This window comes from Oryctolagus cuniculus, chromosome 17 (genome assembly GCF_051225735.1).
Source record: "Oryctolagus cuniculus isolate XC-2025 breed Fujian yellow rabbit chromosome 17, ASM5122573v1, whole genome shotgun sequence".
NCBI lineage: Eukaryota > Metazoa > Chordata > Mammalia > Lagomorpha > Leporidae > Oryctolagus > Oryctolagus cuniculus.
This window is the reverse complement of record NC_142883.1, coordinates 63,412,952-63,427,938: the sequence shown is the minus strand read 5'-3', so window position 1 is coordinate 63,427,938 and position 14,987 is coordinate 63,412,952. Positions and strand designations below refer to the sequence as shown.

At 43.3% G+C, this 14,987-nt stretch overlaps 1 protein-coding gene across 1 annotated transcript in view; it reads right to left on the bottom strand.

The window, feature by feature from the left end:
- LOC138846258 (leucine-rich repeat-containing protein 37A2) overlaps positions 1-14,987 on the bottom strand; it is a 38,681-nt gene that overhangs the window by 1,314 nt on the left and 22,380 nt on the right. Inside the window, 4 exon segments of the mRNA XM_089317147.1 lie at positions 210-487; positions 1,921-2,039; positions 10,471-10,545; positions 11,073-11,144. Of these exon segments, the coding sequence (XP_089173273.1) occupies positions 210-487; positions 1,921-2,039; positions 10,471-10,545; positions 11,073-11,144 (544 nt within the window).

The window sequence follows — 14,987 nt, the reverse complement described above, 5'->3', positions numbered from 1 at the left end:
GGATTTGAGGGTTAAATTGATGACCTAACAGGATAGGCTGCATAAGCATGGCCTTTTCTTCCTTCTTAACCTTATCGATTTTTTTCTTGAATTACTTCATGTAACAAATTCTCCAGAAAATAGAGCTTTCTCAACTTATTTCTGTAAGGATGAGAGGGCCTTCTTATGTGGGTTTTCACGTAGCTCAGGGACTTATCTCTATCTTGCACATTTGAAAAAAGCAGTGTAATGAATGGTAATAATGTTGATTCTACATTTTGTAGATTTTCCTCTGAGAAATAAGGCAATATATAATTCAGTGCACTAATAACATCACTTTCATCGTTGAGGTCCCGCTGTTCACTCATGCGGCCTGGGAAGTCCACACTGTTTCTCTCTGATACTGGGTTCCCTGGCTCAATAGTCAGCTGCTTGCTGGTGTTGTTCTTCCGGGCTTGCAATATCTTCATGAATGCCCCCTTTGGGTTCCCTATAGATGCTTCTTCAACTGTCAAAAAAAGAAGAGACTGCTTTTTGGCACAGAAGACTGATGGGACAGCTTTATGTCAGTCCACAGCCCTACACTCTGATCAATTAAATTAGGAGTCAAATCCAATATTTGGGGTACCATTGAGACTTTAGAGAGAAAAGTAAAACCAAACTCAAACCTATGAAATGGCAACAACAAAGGAGAAAAAGATATTTTTGAGAGTGGCATTCAGAAGAGTTCGCAGTGTTAAAAAGCAGTAACTATGATCAGTATTATTTCATTGGTTTCCAATGACCAACCACTCCAGGCTTAGAATAAGGCTGGAGGACAAATGGCCCCACCCAGCTGCCCCTTCTGTGGCTCTGCCCCTGCTTCTCAGCCACATCATTCCACAGTCCTGCCTCATGCTGAGGGAGCACAAGGCTTCCTCCCTCCCTCCCTCCCTCCCTGTGGCCCTATGTTCTTGCTGCCATCACAGGTGTCCATGGCAAAAGATAGGCATGTAAGGGGAGCGAGGGCAGAGATGGTCAAGCCAAGGGGCCTTGCTCCTCACCTCAATGTGTTCTTTCCCACCCTTGTAAAGGGAGATTAACAATGCTTGTCCTTCTCACCTCTTGAGATGAAGGGAATAATATAATTGGTAGAATAATATAACTGGTCTGGAAGGTGAGCAACACTGTGTAGATGGGTATACAGTTATCACTGTGCTAATGCCTCAGATCCCTGACTGAGATCCGAATTCAAGCTGTCTAAGGAAGAAAGCGGTCACATTTTGGAAGTCACGACATCAGTGGTAATAACCCTCATCTACAGAAGGATACTTAAAATTACCCGAGTGTTCTGTGGATAGAAAAGCGTGAGACTCAGAGCAGGTTCAGAGTTGGACAGTCTACAAGTGCATGGAGGAGCCTTCCGACTCCATCAGAGGAGCCAGGCAGCCATTTCTGGTTATGGAACCAGAAACTCCCCGGCTCCAAATAAAACAGCATCACTTGTACTCTTTTATACAAGTGCAAAAACAAACAACTGCGGTGAGCAGTGTAGACCTGTTCTATAAGACAGAGGGCCCTTGAGGCCCAACACATAGAAAACCAGTTTATAGACTGTGTGCAAATGAGTTATCATTGAAAAGCAAAGCACCCAAGAGCACAGAACACCACGTGTGTGGTTCCCAACATTGCTTCCTTCCCCTTCCACCTCTTTTCCATGATCCTTTGTGCATATGTAAATTACATAGCGGTAACTATGTTATTAAATTACATAGCGGTGATTGCGAACCTGACTTTCAGCAAGGGAGCAGTGTAGCAATTTAGGGAGTTTAAATCTGAATGAATGAATAAAAATTCAGCAATTAATTACATTGTTACTTTAAACTTGACCCTAAAATTTTAAAATAAGAAATTTAAAACAAATAAATATTAAAAAAAGATCCTCAGGAAGTTCCGACTCACGGCAATGTGTCGTATTTGGCAGGCATTCATTGTCACAGTGAAGCTTGACGGTGTTGCAGACAACCTCGATAGTATGTTTAAATTGGCAGAGGCAGCAGGCCATATGGCTGGGTAAGATCCTATGAATAGAGACAGAGAATTAAGTTACCTGTAAAGGGGTTCCTTGGGTGGGTCAAACAGGTGAGCCAAGGTGCCAGCAAAGGAGTTCTTGAGGTATGTGGCCAGGACATTTGGGTAGGAGCCTGGTGGCCAATTGTTGGTCTTGAATATGAGAATAAAGGAAGGAGGGAGAGGTGGCCCAAGGAGGCATAGGCATGGAAGTGGGTGTGGTGTATCCAAAATAAAGTCAACAGGGTGAGCATTGGGCACCATGGATCTGTCGTTTGACTCAGGGGTGTCTCCTTCCAGTTCACAAGTCTCATTGTGGGTTGGGAGTGCACAGGAGGACTTCCCCCAACCTCTGGAGTACTCTTCTCCATCCCTGTTGGAAGTGTTCACTATTAGAAACTACTCTGGTCCCAGAAAAATGACTGACTGCAGTAATTGTTGGAAACGATCTGGAGAAAAAGGAACACTCGCTCACTGATGGGTGAGTGAAAGTAATTTGACCAGGCAGGTGTTTAGCCCAGCCATGAAGATGCTGCTTGGGACAAGCACATCCCCTTCTGGAGTGCCTGGCTCCATTTCTGATCCCTGTTTCCTGCCAGTGAGTGCCCTGGGATGTGTCAGGTGGTGCTTCCCTAAATACCCAGAAATGGAAAGACTGCAACTTATGGTAGGTGTGTGTTTTTAAGAAACTGTCAGTCTATTTTCATTATATTTTTTTCAAATTTATCATTTCGAAAGTTTCTGTGGAAGGAAGAGAGAGAAACACACACAAACACATCTTTTCTTTTTTTTTCTTTTTGACAGGCAGAGTGGACAGTGAGAGACAGAGACAGAGAGAAAGGTCTTCCTTTTGCCATTGGTTCACCCTCCAATGGCCACCGTGGCCAGCGCATCGCGCTGATCCAAAGCCAGAAGCCAGGTGCTTTTCCTGGTCTCCCATGCGGGTGCAGGGCCCAAGGACTTGGGCCATCCTCCACTGCACTCCCGGGCCATACCAGAGAGCTGGCCTGGAAGAGGGGCAACCGGGACAGAATCCGGCACCCCGACCGGGACTAGAACCCAGTGTGCCAGCGCCGCAAGGCGGAAGATTAGCCTATTGAGCCACGGTGCCGACCACATGTTTTCATTAGGTAGTTTACTCCCCAAATGTCTGCGACATGCAGGGCTGGGCCAGGCCAAAGCCAGGAGCTCAGAAACTAGTTTGGTTTTCCATGTGAGGAGCAAGAACTCAAGTCCTTGGGGCATCACCCACTGCCTTCCAGGGTACATGTTAGCAGGAAGCTAGGGTGGAGCAGAGCTGGGACTTGGATCCAGGCATTCTGATGTGGGATTGGAGTATCCCAGGTAGTGGCTTAACGGCTGCACCAAATGCCTGCCATCGTAAACAGTTTAATTTTTATTTGTTTTATTTTTTAAAGCTTTTATGTAATGAATGCCAATTTCATAGGTACAACTTTAGGAATATAGTGTTTTTTCCTCCATACCTGCCCTCCCACCCCCACTCCCATCCTACCTCCTACTCCCTCTCCCATCCCATTCTTCATTAAGATTCACTTTTGATTGACTTTATATACAAAAGAGCAACTCTATACTAAGTAAAGATTTCAACACTTTGCACCAACCCCCCACCCCACAACATAAAAAGTACTGTTTGAGAACAAGTTTTGCAGTTAATTCTCATAGTACAGCTCATTAAGGACAGAGTTCCTACAGGGGGGGTAAGTGCAAACAGCTTCATTTCTAATACCCCCAAACTGGAACAACCTAAGTGTTCACAAATAGGTGAATAGATAAACTATGGTAGGTTCATATAATGAAATGCTATTCAGCAATAAAAGGAAATTAACTCTTGGTACACACAACAACAAGAGTGTCTTAATCATGTTGAGTGACAAAAACTGGTTAGAAAACAGTGCATACTGTTTGTGGTTCCATTTCTATAAACGTGTAGAACATGCATAATAGCCCATAGTAACAGTAAGAAGGTCAAGGTTACATGGAAATTGGATTGGGGAGCGCAAGGAGGGATGGAAGGGAAGAATGATAAAAAGATAAAAGCACAAGTTGAGGTGGCGGGTATTTTGCTGTGGTCATGGCCTATGGTATATACATCTATCCACATAGGTGGTCCACTGTGTCTATTATTTCTTCATCTCTGGAACTACTATGAAACTGCTCAGAGGAAAGAAGGAAGGGAGGAAGCAAGAGAGAGGAGGAGGAAGGGGGAGGGGTGGGAGTGAGGGAGCAGAGGAGGGAAGGAAGGCTAATGATTGAGTCCACATGAGAAGTATGCTGCTTGTGATACCCACATCCTGTATGGCAGTGCCTGGGTTCTCGGTGTACTTTTTGTACTATTCTTTACTTTTCTTGGGGGATTGAATTATTTTTAAAAATATTTATTTATTTATGTTATTATTTATTATTATTTTTCACTCTCCAAATGGCCACAAAAGCCGAGTGGAGTAGCTGGGATTCAAACTGACATTCCAATATGGAGTGCCGGCATCACACGTGGTGAGTTACCTTGCTGTGCCACAAGGCCTGTCCCTAGTAGGTTTGAGTATTTTTAAAATAAAATTGGCAAAAACGCTAACAAAGCTAGTTGGTTATCTTATTAAGAATTATTGAGCCAGAGCCGGCGCCGCGGCTCACTAGGCTAATCCTCCACCTGGCGGCGCCGGCACACAGGGTTCTAGTCCTGGTCAGGGCACCGGATTCTGTCCCGGTTGCCCCTCTTCCAGGCCAGCTCTCTGCTATGGTCAGGGAGTGCAGTGGAGGATGGCCCAAGTCCTTGGGCCCTGCACCCCACAGGAGACCAGGATAAGCACCTGGCTCCTGCCTTCGGAGCAGGCCACAGCACGCCGGCTGTGGCGGCCATTGGATTGTGAACCAACGGCAAAGGAAGACCTTTCTCTCTGTCTCTCTCTCTCACTGTCCACTCTGCCTGTCAAAAAAAAAAAAAAAAGAATTATTGAGCCGGAGCCACAGCTCAATAGGCTAATCCTCCACCTAGCAGCGCCGGCACACCGGGTTCTAGTCCCAGTCCGGGCGTCGGATTCTGTCCCAATTGCCCCTCTTGCAGGCCAGCTCTCTGCTGTGGCCAGGGAGTGGCGGCCATTGGAGGGTGAACCAACGGCAAAAAGAAGACCTTTCTCTCTCTCTCAATGTCCACTCTGCCTGTCCAAAAAAAAAAAAAAAAAAGAATTATTGGAGGCTGTTTCAGGGAGATAAAAACAGCCTGTTTAATAGGAGTGAGTCCTCAATATTATACTTAAGCAGTATAATGTAGTGATTAGGAGTACAAATTCCATCACCAGATTAGGTTCACATCTTAGCTCTGCTAATAATATGATCTTGGGCAAATGGCTTAGACTCTGTTTCTCAGCCACCTCATTCTGATAGCACCTACCTCTAATGAGATGTGAGGACCAAATGAATCAGCACTTGAAATGTGCCTGACACATGTGAGTGTGCAACACAAGTTAGCCACTCTAGTTATTCACTTGCAAACCACTACCTGCACAGTACTGATGCTCTCCCACCTTGGGTTGTTTGGGGGCCTTCTCTGAGGCAAAAGGATGACTTTATTAGGCAAACAGAACCTGTGTTTCATGGAAACACGAAGGCTGTGGGTTGGGGGCACAATGTATAGAGTTTAGATTAACACTGGATACACTTAGTGGGCCAGGCTCTTTCTAACCAATAGAATAACCAATGGTTGAGTTGTTACAGATGACTAATGTTACTTCTTTGGGTCCAGAGAAAGCTTCATATAGAAAGAATGCACTCAGAATGCTAAGCTAGTGTTTTACTAGACTTCAATTCTAACAGGAAATTTTCGTTAAGTCCTTTCTACCCCTAACTTCGTATTTTGAAAATTTTCAAGCCTACAAAAATATCCGAAAGATTGGTGTCATGAGTTTACATGTTCTTTCACTTAGGTTCAACTGTTGCTAACATTTTGCCACATTCACTTTCCACGTGTGTGTCTCTATGCACTTCTTGGACAAACCATTTGAGAATGAGCTGTAGATACGATGACCTTTTCTTGCTAAACCTGAAGTCTGCGTCTCCTAAGAACAAAGGCATTCTCCTGCATATCCACAACACTGTTATCACCCAGTCAGCTTTAACATTAACATCACCGTCTATTGTGGTCCACATGCAGGTGCTCTCAGTTGTCCCAAACATGTCTTGGCTACTTTTAAATCAGGCATTGCATTTTATTTTCATGGCTCTTTAATTTTCTTCAGTTTAGAACTGTTCCTTTTTTGCAGTGTTTCATGGCATTGGGATTTTTGAGGCATTCAAATCAGTTGTTTTACAGCATGTACCTCAATTTATCTTTCTAAGGCCAATGTGAATAAATCTTCCAGCCACTGGTTCATGCCCCAAATGGCCACCGCAGCTGGGGCTGGGCTGGGTTGAAGTCAGGAGCCAGGATCCAGGAGCCAGGAACTATATTCAGGTCTCTCCTGGGTGGCAGGGGGCAAGCACTTTGGTCATCCTGTGCTGCTTCCCCAGGTTCATTAGCAAGGAGCTGGATGGGAAGTGGAGCAGCTGGGACTTGAACTGGCACTCCCATATGGGATGCCAGCATCACAGACAACTTAACCTTATGCCACAACACCAGTGCTGGGCCCCAAATCATTATTTTTAAAAATATTGGCAAATCTGGGCCGGCACCATGGCACAGTAGGTTAATCCTTCACCTGTGGTGCCAGCATCCCATATGGGCGCTGGTTCTAGTCCCAGCTGCTCTGCTTCTGATCCAGCTCTCTGCTGTGGCCTGGGAAAGCAGTGGAAGATGGCCCAAGTCCTTGGGCCCCTGCACCTGCATGGGAGACTGGGAAGAAGCACCTGGCTCCTGGCTTCGATCAGTGCAGCTCCGGCCATTGTGGCCATTTGGGTAGTGAACCATCGGAAGGCTTTTTTCTCTGTGTCTCTCTCTCACTGTCTATAACTCTATCTGTCAAATAAATAAATAAAATCTTAAAAAAATATTGGAAAATCTTTTGAAATTGCTAATGACCTGAGGTATAGCTTATTCTTACTAGATAAGACCATTGCACATTAATATGCTATAAAGGGGCCAGCGCTGTGGTGTAGCAGGTTAAGCCTTCACCTGCAGTGTCAGCATCCCTTATAGGCACTGGTTCAAGTCCCAGCTGCTCCGCTTCTGGTCCAGCTCCCTGCTAATGCACTTGGGAAAGCAGCAGAGGATGGCCCAAGTGCTTGGGCTCCTGCTCCCACATGAGTCAGAATAAGCTCCGACGCCTGACTTTGGCCTGGCCAAGCCCAGGCTGTTGTGGTCTTTTGAGCTAGGAACCAGCAGATGGAAGATCTTTCTCTCTCTCTGTATTTCTGCCTTTCAAATAAATAAGTAAGTCTTTAAGAATGCATTAAGGACCATCACTTATGAGTCATGACACAAGTGAGCTGGCCTGCTTTGTCTAAACTCCTGAGGACTTCCAATAATGAACTCCAGTGTAACAATTGCTTTCAGGTTTTTATAGCCTTGGTTGCACATGGCTCCAGAAAATGCTAGCACTTTTCCTGTCCACTGATGGTCAAGTATGAAAAAAGCAGCTAGAACACCACAGCCTTGGCTAACTGAGAAAGCTTGTTGATGATGAGAGCTTTGACCCTTTGGAGAGGAAGGCCTCTCACTGACCTGGGAGGATCCACTGTGGCAGATGCTGCCCAAGGTTGAGGAAGAGGAGGCTAGAGCAGAAACCAATGGATTTGATGATGTGGGAAGTTAGTCAAGGAGGTGATCTGACAGAAGTGATTAGGGCAGGGTATGCTGTGAGAGGCCTTTCCCCATTCTTATCTTGTGGAGTCCGCTCAACTAGCCTTATCATAGTTTCTGTTTAGCTTGTCCAATTGGCAGGGGGGAGGTCACAATGGAAGTTGCAGTGAGTTTATGGTAAAATGTCAGAATAGGGCTCTAAGGAAATCCTTTTTAAAACTTCAAAACTTGAGATACTTCAAACTCTGCATGAAAATTAACTAGAAAGGATCATGGACCTAAATGTAACTCTACAGTTTCTACAAGAAAACAGGAAAAAATCTCTGTAACTTTAGATTAGACAATGGGTTATTTGAATGATTTTTTTAGGAAAGGCACAATAAAAGGACAAACCATACAAGATAAAAAGTTGCTATAGGCTCAGCAACATTAAAAAATTAACTTCTACTCTTCAGAAGGTACACTTAGTAGAGTGAAAGGATAACTCACGGCCAGCGCTGCGACTCAATAGACTAATCCTCCACCTAGCGGCGCCGGCACACTGGGTTCTAGTCCCGGTCGGGGCACCAGATTCTGTCCCGGTTGCCCCTCTTCCAGGCCAGCTCTCTGCTGTGGCCAGGGTGTGCAGTGGAGGATGTCCCAAGTGCTTGGGCTCTGCACCCCATGGGAGACCAGGAGAAGCACCTGGCTCCTGCCTTCGGATCAGCACAGTGCGCCGGCTGCAGCACGCCAGCCTCGGCGGCCATTGGAGGGTGAACCAACGGCAAAGGAAGACCTTTCTCTCTTTCTCTCTCTCTCACTGTCCACTCTGCCTGTCAAAAAAAAAAAAAAAAAAAAAAAAAAAAAAAAACCTCCCTAAGATTAACATCAAATTACTACATGGGAACAGATTTGAATAGACACTTGGTAAAGATACTTGCACAACAGTATCGTCAGTCATTAGAGTAGTGCAAGTTTAAACTGCAGTGAGTGTACCCAAGGTGCCAGCGTTAGGATGACTGAGTCCCGCATTTGAGCACTTGCATTTGATTCTTCTCTCTGGTTCCTGATTCCAGCTTCCTGCTAATATAGTTCTCCTGCCTTTCTTGGGCTTGAGAAATTGGGGTTCCTGCCACCTACATGGGAGGTCTTGGTTGAATTCCCAGCCTTCAACTCCAGCTTCAGCCCAGTGCTGGTCATGGTGGGCATTTGGTGAGAGAACTGATTGACTCTCAAGTAACTATTTTTAAATACTAAAAAAAAATAGAGATTCCACTATATATCTACTAGCAGAAAAGCTACATTAAAAAAGTTTTATTTTTTAACTTATTTGAAAGAACGAGAGAGAGAAAGAGAGAGAGAGAGAAAGATTGACCTTCCATCTGCTGGTTCACTTCCCCAAATGCTGATAACAGCCAGGGTTGGGCCAGGACTATGCCAAGGATATAGGTCTCAGTGTGTGGGTCTCCTACATGGGTGGCAGAGACCAGAATACTCGAGTTACCATTGGCTACCTCCCAGGGTGCACATTAGCTGGAAGCAGAGTAGCTGGGACTCAAACTTGGCACTCTGATACGGGATGTAGGCATCCCAAGTGGTATCTTTCTTATTTATTTATTTATTTATTTGACAGGTAGAGTTAGACAGTGAGAGACACAGAGAGAAAGGTCTTCCTTCCGTTGGCTCACCTCCCAATCACCCCCCAAATGGCCGCTATGGCCGGAGCTGCGCCGAACTGAAGCCAGGAGCCAGGTGCTTCCTCCTGGTCTCCCATGCGGGTGCAGGGTCCAAGCACTTGGGCCATCCTCCACTGCCTTCGCGGGCCACAGCAGAGAGCTGGACTGGAAGAGGAGCAGCCGGGACTAGAACCCAGCACCCATATGGGATGCCAGTACCACAGGCGGAGGATTAGCCAAGTGAGCCATGGTGCCAGCCCCCCAAGTGGTATCTTAATGCTGTGCCACACATCCAGTTTCTAAATTTTTGTTAAAGTTGAAATCTGAGGACTGGGACAACACATGTTGCAACTGCCACTCTCGAACATTGTTGGTGAGAGTGCAGACTGCAGCAGCTACTTGGCAAACAGTTTAGCTGTGTGTTAAACAGTTAAATATACACTTAGTAGGTAATGAACTGTCCTACCCCTAGATATTTACACCAAAGAAATGAAGACACATATTCACACACAGACCTGCATGTGAGTGCTGCTAGCAGCTTTATTTATAATTGCAAAAAGTTGGAAAACACAGTTCTATAAGCTGATGAAATGGATAAACTGGTGTAACTACACAATTGGAATATTACTCAGCAATAGGTAGAGGCAGCAACATGAATAGTAGTTTAATCTCTAAAGGATTATGCTGAGTAAAGGAGCCAGACACAAGAGGCTACACTTACTACATGATTTTGCTTATAAGACACTGTGGAAGGAAAAACTACAAGAATAGAAACAGGGTGAGTGGTTTGAGGGCCTGGGTCTGGGGATGGGAGGAGACGATTGACTGGAAAGGACCATGAGGGACCTTTTTGGGTTGATAGAAATGTTCTACATCAGGAATTTGGTGGTGGTTACATAACCACGTGTTTGCCAAAACTCAGCAAACTTTACAGTGTGAATTGAAATACATAAAAATTATACCTCCATAAGCCTGACTTAAGAAAACACGTCTACAGACTTACATGGAAATAAACCTAAGAAAAAGATAACTTACAGTTTTTCCAGTTGAAGGGTCATCATGAGAATGTTCTCAACTGTGGTAAGTGGTACTTGTGTTGTTCCCAAGTCTCTGAAGGAGAAAGCCCAAACATTCACGGTATGGACCTCAATAAAAAGATCTGTCCTTAAAAAGGTTGTTTCAGGAAGATGTGGTTACATCAGTTTTGGCTTCTCTATAAAGCAAGACAGCTCAAGAGTTTGTCATGGAGACAGTTCCAGAAAGCCCTGGTTGAAATGACTTTACTATTTGCATCATCAGATTAATGACCTTGGCATTGAAGAGTAGAACCTACACCTTTTTCTGCCATTGTCTTATTTTTCATTTTATACTACACTGACCTCTTTTAATTCTTATTTTTTTCTTTAAAAAATTTACATCTATACCTCTTTGCTTGGGATAGATGGTATTCCTAACATGTATTTGCATGTAACACTGTCTCGCCCTGCCAGCTGTCTTTCCCATGATAAATTCTTTCTCAGTTCTTGCCTCAGTCAATAACTTTTTTCAGTAACCTAATTTAAAATCATGACTTTTTAGCCTCAATCTCAAATACTTAATGTTTGATGAAAATAAAAAAAGATTATTTTCATACTTACAGATATTTTAATGCTGGCAGTTTAAAAAGATACGAATCTTCAACATTTGTCAGAGGATTACGATTGAGATTTCTGAAAAAGGCAATGGAATTAAAGGTATCGGCCATTTCAGTAAGCACAAGACTGTATGAGAAATTATATTCTTTTTTGTGTAGACATTTTAGGCTTAAAATTACTTTCTGTGTACTTACAAATCACCCTTAGGATTCAAAAAGCACTTGTTCTTTGGGAACTATCTATGTCTCTTAGAGGATGAATGGAGAAGAGAAAGAGAAAAGATACAAAAAATGCATAATAAACACAAAGTATGCAAAAGAACTTTTTAGGTGAAAAGCCTTAGAAGTGGAGCCAGTGTTTTGCCTAGCAATTAACACCCAGATTGGGATACCTACGTCTCAAATCAGATGCCTGGGTTTGATTCCCAGTTCCAGCTTCTAATTGCAACTTCCTGCTAATGCAGACCCTGGGAGGCAGTGGTGATGGCTCAATTGGTTGAGTCTCTGCTATCTACTTGGAGACGTGGACTGGTTTCTGGTTTCCAGCTTCAGCCTGGGCCTGGCCTAGCCTCGCCTGAGCCATTGCAGGTATTTGGGAAGTGAACTAGTGGGCGGGAGCTGTCTGTGTCTTAAAAAAGAAAGACGTATAGAAGTGACCACACTGATAGGGAAGCCCTTTTTTGTGTAGGAAACACTAATCCTGTGTTCTCCATAATTCAAGGTGCTTGCCTTTCATCTTTGGAAATTTTAAACAAGCCATGACTTAATTCATTTAGTTGATGGAAAAAGAACCCACGTCAAAGCCATACTCTTGTCACGTTCTTCCACTGGTGTTCTCATTTCGCATCACACATCATCACATCACATCACATCACATCACATCACATCACATCATCACGTCACATCACATCACGTCACATCACGTCACATCAGTCTTTGTTACGTTGCTTGTCATCACCTGTTGGCCTGTCAGTCTCCTGGCCTGTAGCTCCTTGAGGGCAGGGATATTGTTATTGTCTTTGTTATGCCTGTGTGTGGCATAGTGCCTGAAATTTACTGCATGGTTAATAAATATTTGTTGAGTAAAGAATTCACATTTTGTTTCCCTACCAATACAGTGAATAAATTCATGTTGTGGGAAATTTCATTCCTAAATGCTGTAATAGATTTTTAAAGTTTTTAAAGCAAGCAAACAAAAACAAAAACAGGTAAAAAAAACTGCCTTTAGTTTAACTCTACTCAAAAACGTACTGTACTGTTACAGACTGTGAAAATAATAATTCTTACAGATGATATTGATTGGGCTGCCAAGCATCTGTGTTCAGCATTCAACACTGGATGTTCCCAGTAACCTCTGTGATAGGTATTGTACCCCAGTAGCCTATTGTGATATATATTGTGCTGAGTCACAGAGGCTGTGTAACTTGTTGTAGGTCACTGCACTTGTAAGAAGCAAAGCTGGAGCTGGAGCTCAGTCCTGCCCCAGACTGTGTCTAATATGTGTGCAGAAAAGGGTCCAAATATTTGTCACTTTAATCTGAAGCTTGAGATGACTAAATATAGAAGTACTTTGAAAATTTCATCAACCTTCTCAGGATAGCGCTCATGAAAATTAGTTTCTCTTTTTATTCCTTTTCCCTAATCTTATCCCACAATTAGATATTTAGCTCAGAGTCATTGAGACTAGAGATTTAAAAGCATGTTGTAGGTGACATCAGTGGAAACCTATGTAAACAGTGGAGTGAGAACATTTGAAAATTTATCCCTTCATAAAGGGAACAACAAAATGGTAAAAGTGGTCAGAATCAAGTTTTTGATAATTCTGGAAATTTAACCAAAGGCTTGCAGCCACCTGTGGGGCATTTACTCAAGAAAATTGGCTGACTTTCTCTAAGAATAGTGAGATTTGTGTGGGTTTCGTGTATTTAACTTGCCCTAGACAGTTCCTCCCTGGCAAGCTCAGTGGTAGCCTTAAAAATAGGCTTGGCAGCTTATGACAAGAGCCTCGGGTGATGACTGACATAAATAAGAGTGTCAATTGTTAAATCAACAACAGGAGTCACTGTGCACTTACTCCCCATGTAGGATCTCTGTCCTTAATGTGTGGTACTATGTGAATTAATGGTATAACTAGTACTCAAACAATACTTTATACTTTGTGTTTCTGTGTGGGTGCAAACTGTTGAAATCTTTACTTAGTATATACTAAGTTGATCTTCTGTATATAAAGAGAATTGAGAATGAATCTTGATGAAGAATGGGATGAGAAAGGGAATGGGAGATGGGATGGTTGCGGGTGGGAGGAAGTTATGGGGGCAAAAAGCCACTATAATCCAGAAGTTGTACATTGGAAATTTATATTTATTAAATAAAGGTTAAAAAAGAAACATCTGCTTTAGGAATAGACTGATGTCTTAGTAATATTTGGGTTTAGGTTTTTGGATTGTGGGTGAATTTTATTTTTAATTTGTTGCTTCTCAATTTTTTTAAAATTATGAGATGTATTACTTGCATACTCAAAGTCATATGTAACCATGTGAATGTTGGATAATGTTTGAACTTTGTCCAATTTATTTTGTCTACATTTGAACCAAATCAGGAATTATAATGAGAGAAAAGAGAAGTATGTGTAAAATGAGCAAAAAAAAAAAAAAAACCTCCAAACTCTCCAAAATAAAAAAAAAATAGCCTGTATGCCCAGTATCAGAGAGAGGGAGAGGGATAGAGGGACAGAAGGAGGGAGGGAGGGAGAGAAAGAGAGAGAGAGACAGAACAGAGACAGAGAGAATGGAAATGAATGGAGATAAACATGCAGAATGAAGCCTCTCTCAGAGGCTGTTTTTGGGAAATAACTACAGGCAAGTGCTTCACCATGGAAGCTGTGTGCGATACTGGATAGCAGTTGGGACCAAAAGATAGTCTATTCAAAAAAGCTTAACATGGGAAGCTGAGGAATAAGATGTTCATTAGAACTTTGAAACACACAATATACCCTCAGGACACTGGAAGATGGTGGAATGTATTCCTGTGAATTTGGAAGGCCTTACACATATCTAGGGCTATAAGCTTTGCCAGGAAAGACCTGAAGAGGCCCTGACTTCTTTATAACTGGCTGATCCTGAGGTTCTATGCATGCAGGAAGTAAAAGAAAAGACAGCCCTGGACTGCCTGGCTAAGAACAGAAAGGACACAGTACAACATGTACTTGGAGCTCTTTGACAAAAGCTGGGAGAATTGTTGATTCCAGACTTGTAGGGAGTTCTCTATTCAGTCCTGACCCCCAGGCTAACCAAGTGGAGACTTCAATGGCCACACATCATAAGTAATACAAACTTTATAGCATTGGTTCAGAAAAGTGGCTAGATAACAGCAACTGCTACAACAAGCATTAGTAACACCAAACTGGAGACAGGAATCTAGTTTTTGGAATTGCTGTATTATTTAAAATGTTCATTTTTTTATGAGAGTGAGAAGGAAACAAAATATGGCTCATACTCAGAGGAAATTCCAGTTTCAGTAAAAAACTATCCCTGAGGAGCCCAGACATTGGACTCGCTAGACAAAGACTTGATTCAGTTACTGATAATAAGTTCAGAGGTGGGTGTTGTGGTGCAGAGGGTTCAGCTGTCACTTGGGATGTCCACATCCTACCTGGCTTCTGACTTCAGCCTCCTGCTGCTTCACGTGCTGGGAGACAGCAGCTTTGCCTCAAGTGTGGGAGCCCCTGCCAGCCATGTGGGAGACCCAGATGGTTTTCCAAGCTTTTGGCTTTGGTCTGGCCCAGCTCTGGCTTTTGCAGGCATTTAGGGAATGAACCAGCAGATGGAAGACCTCTCTGTCAGTCACTACCTTTCAAACAGATGTTAAAATGGAAGTGATGAGTGAGGACACCCTTGTTTAAGAAAGTATAAAGGAAACC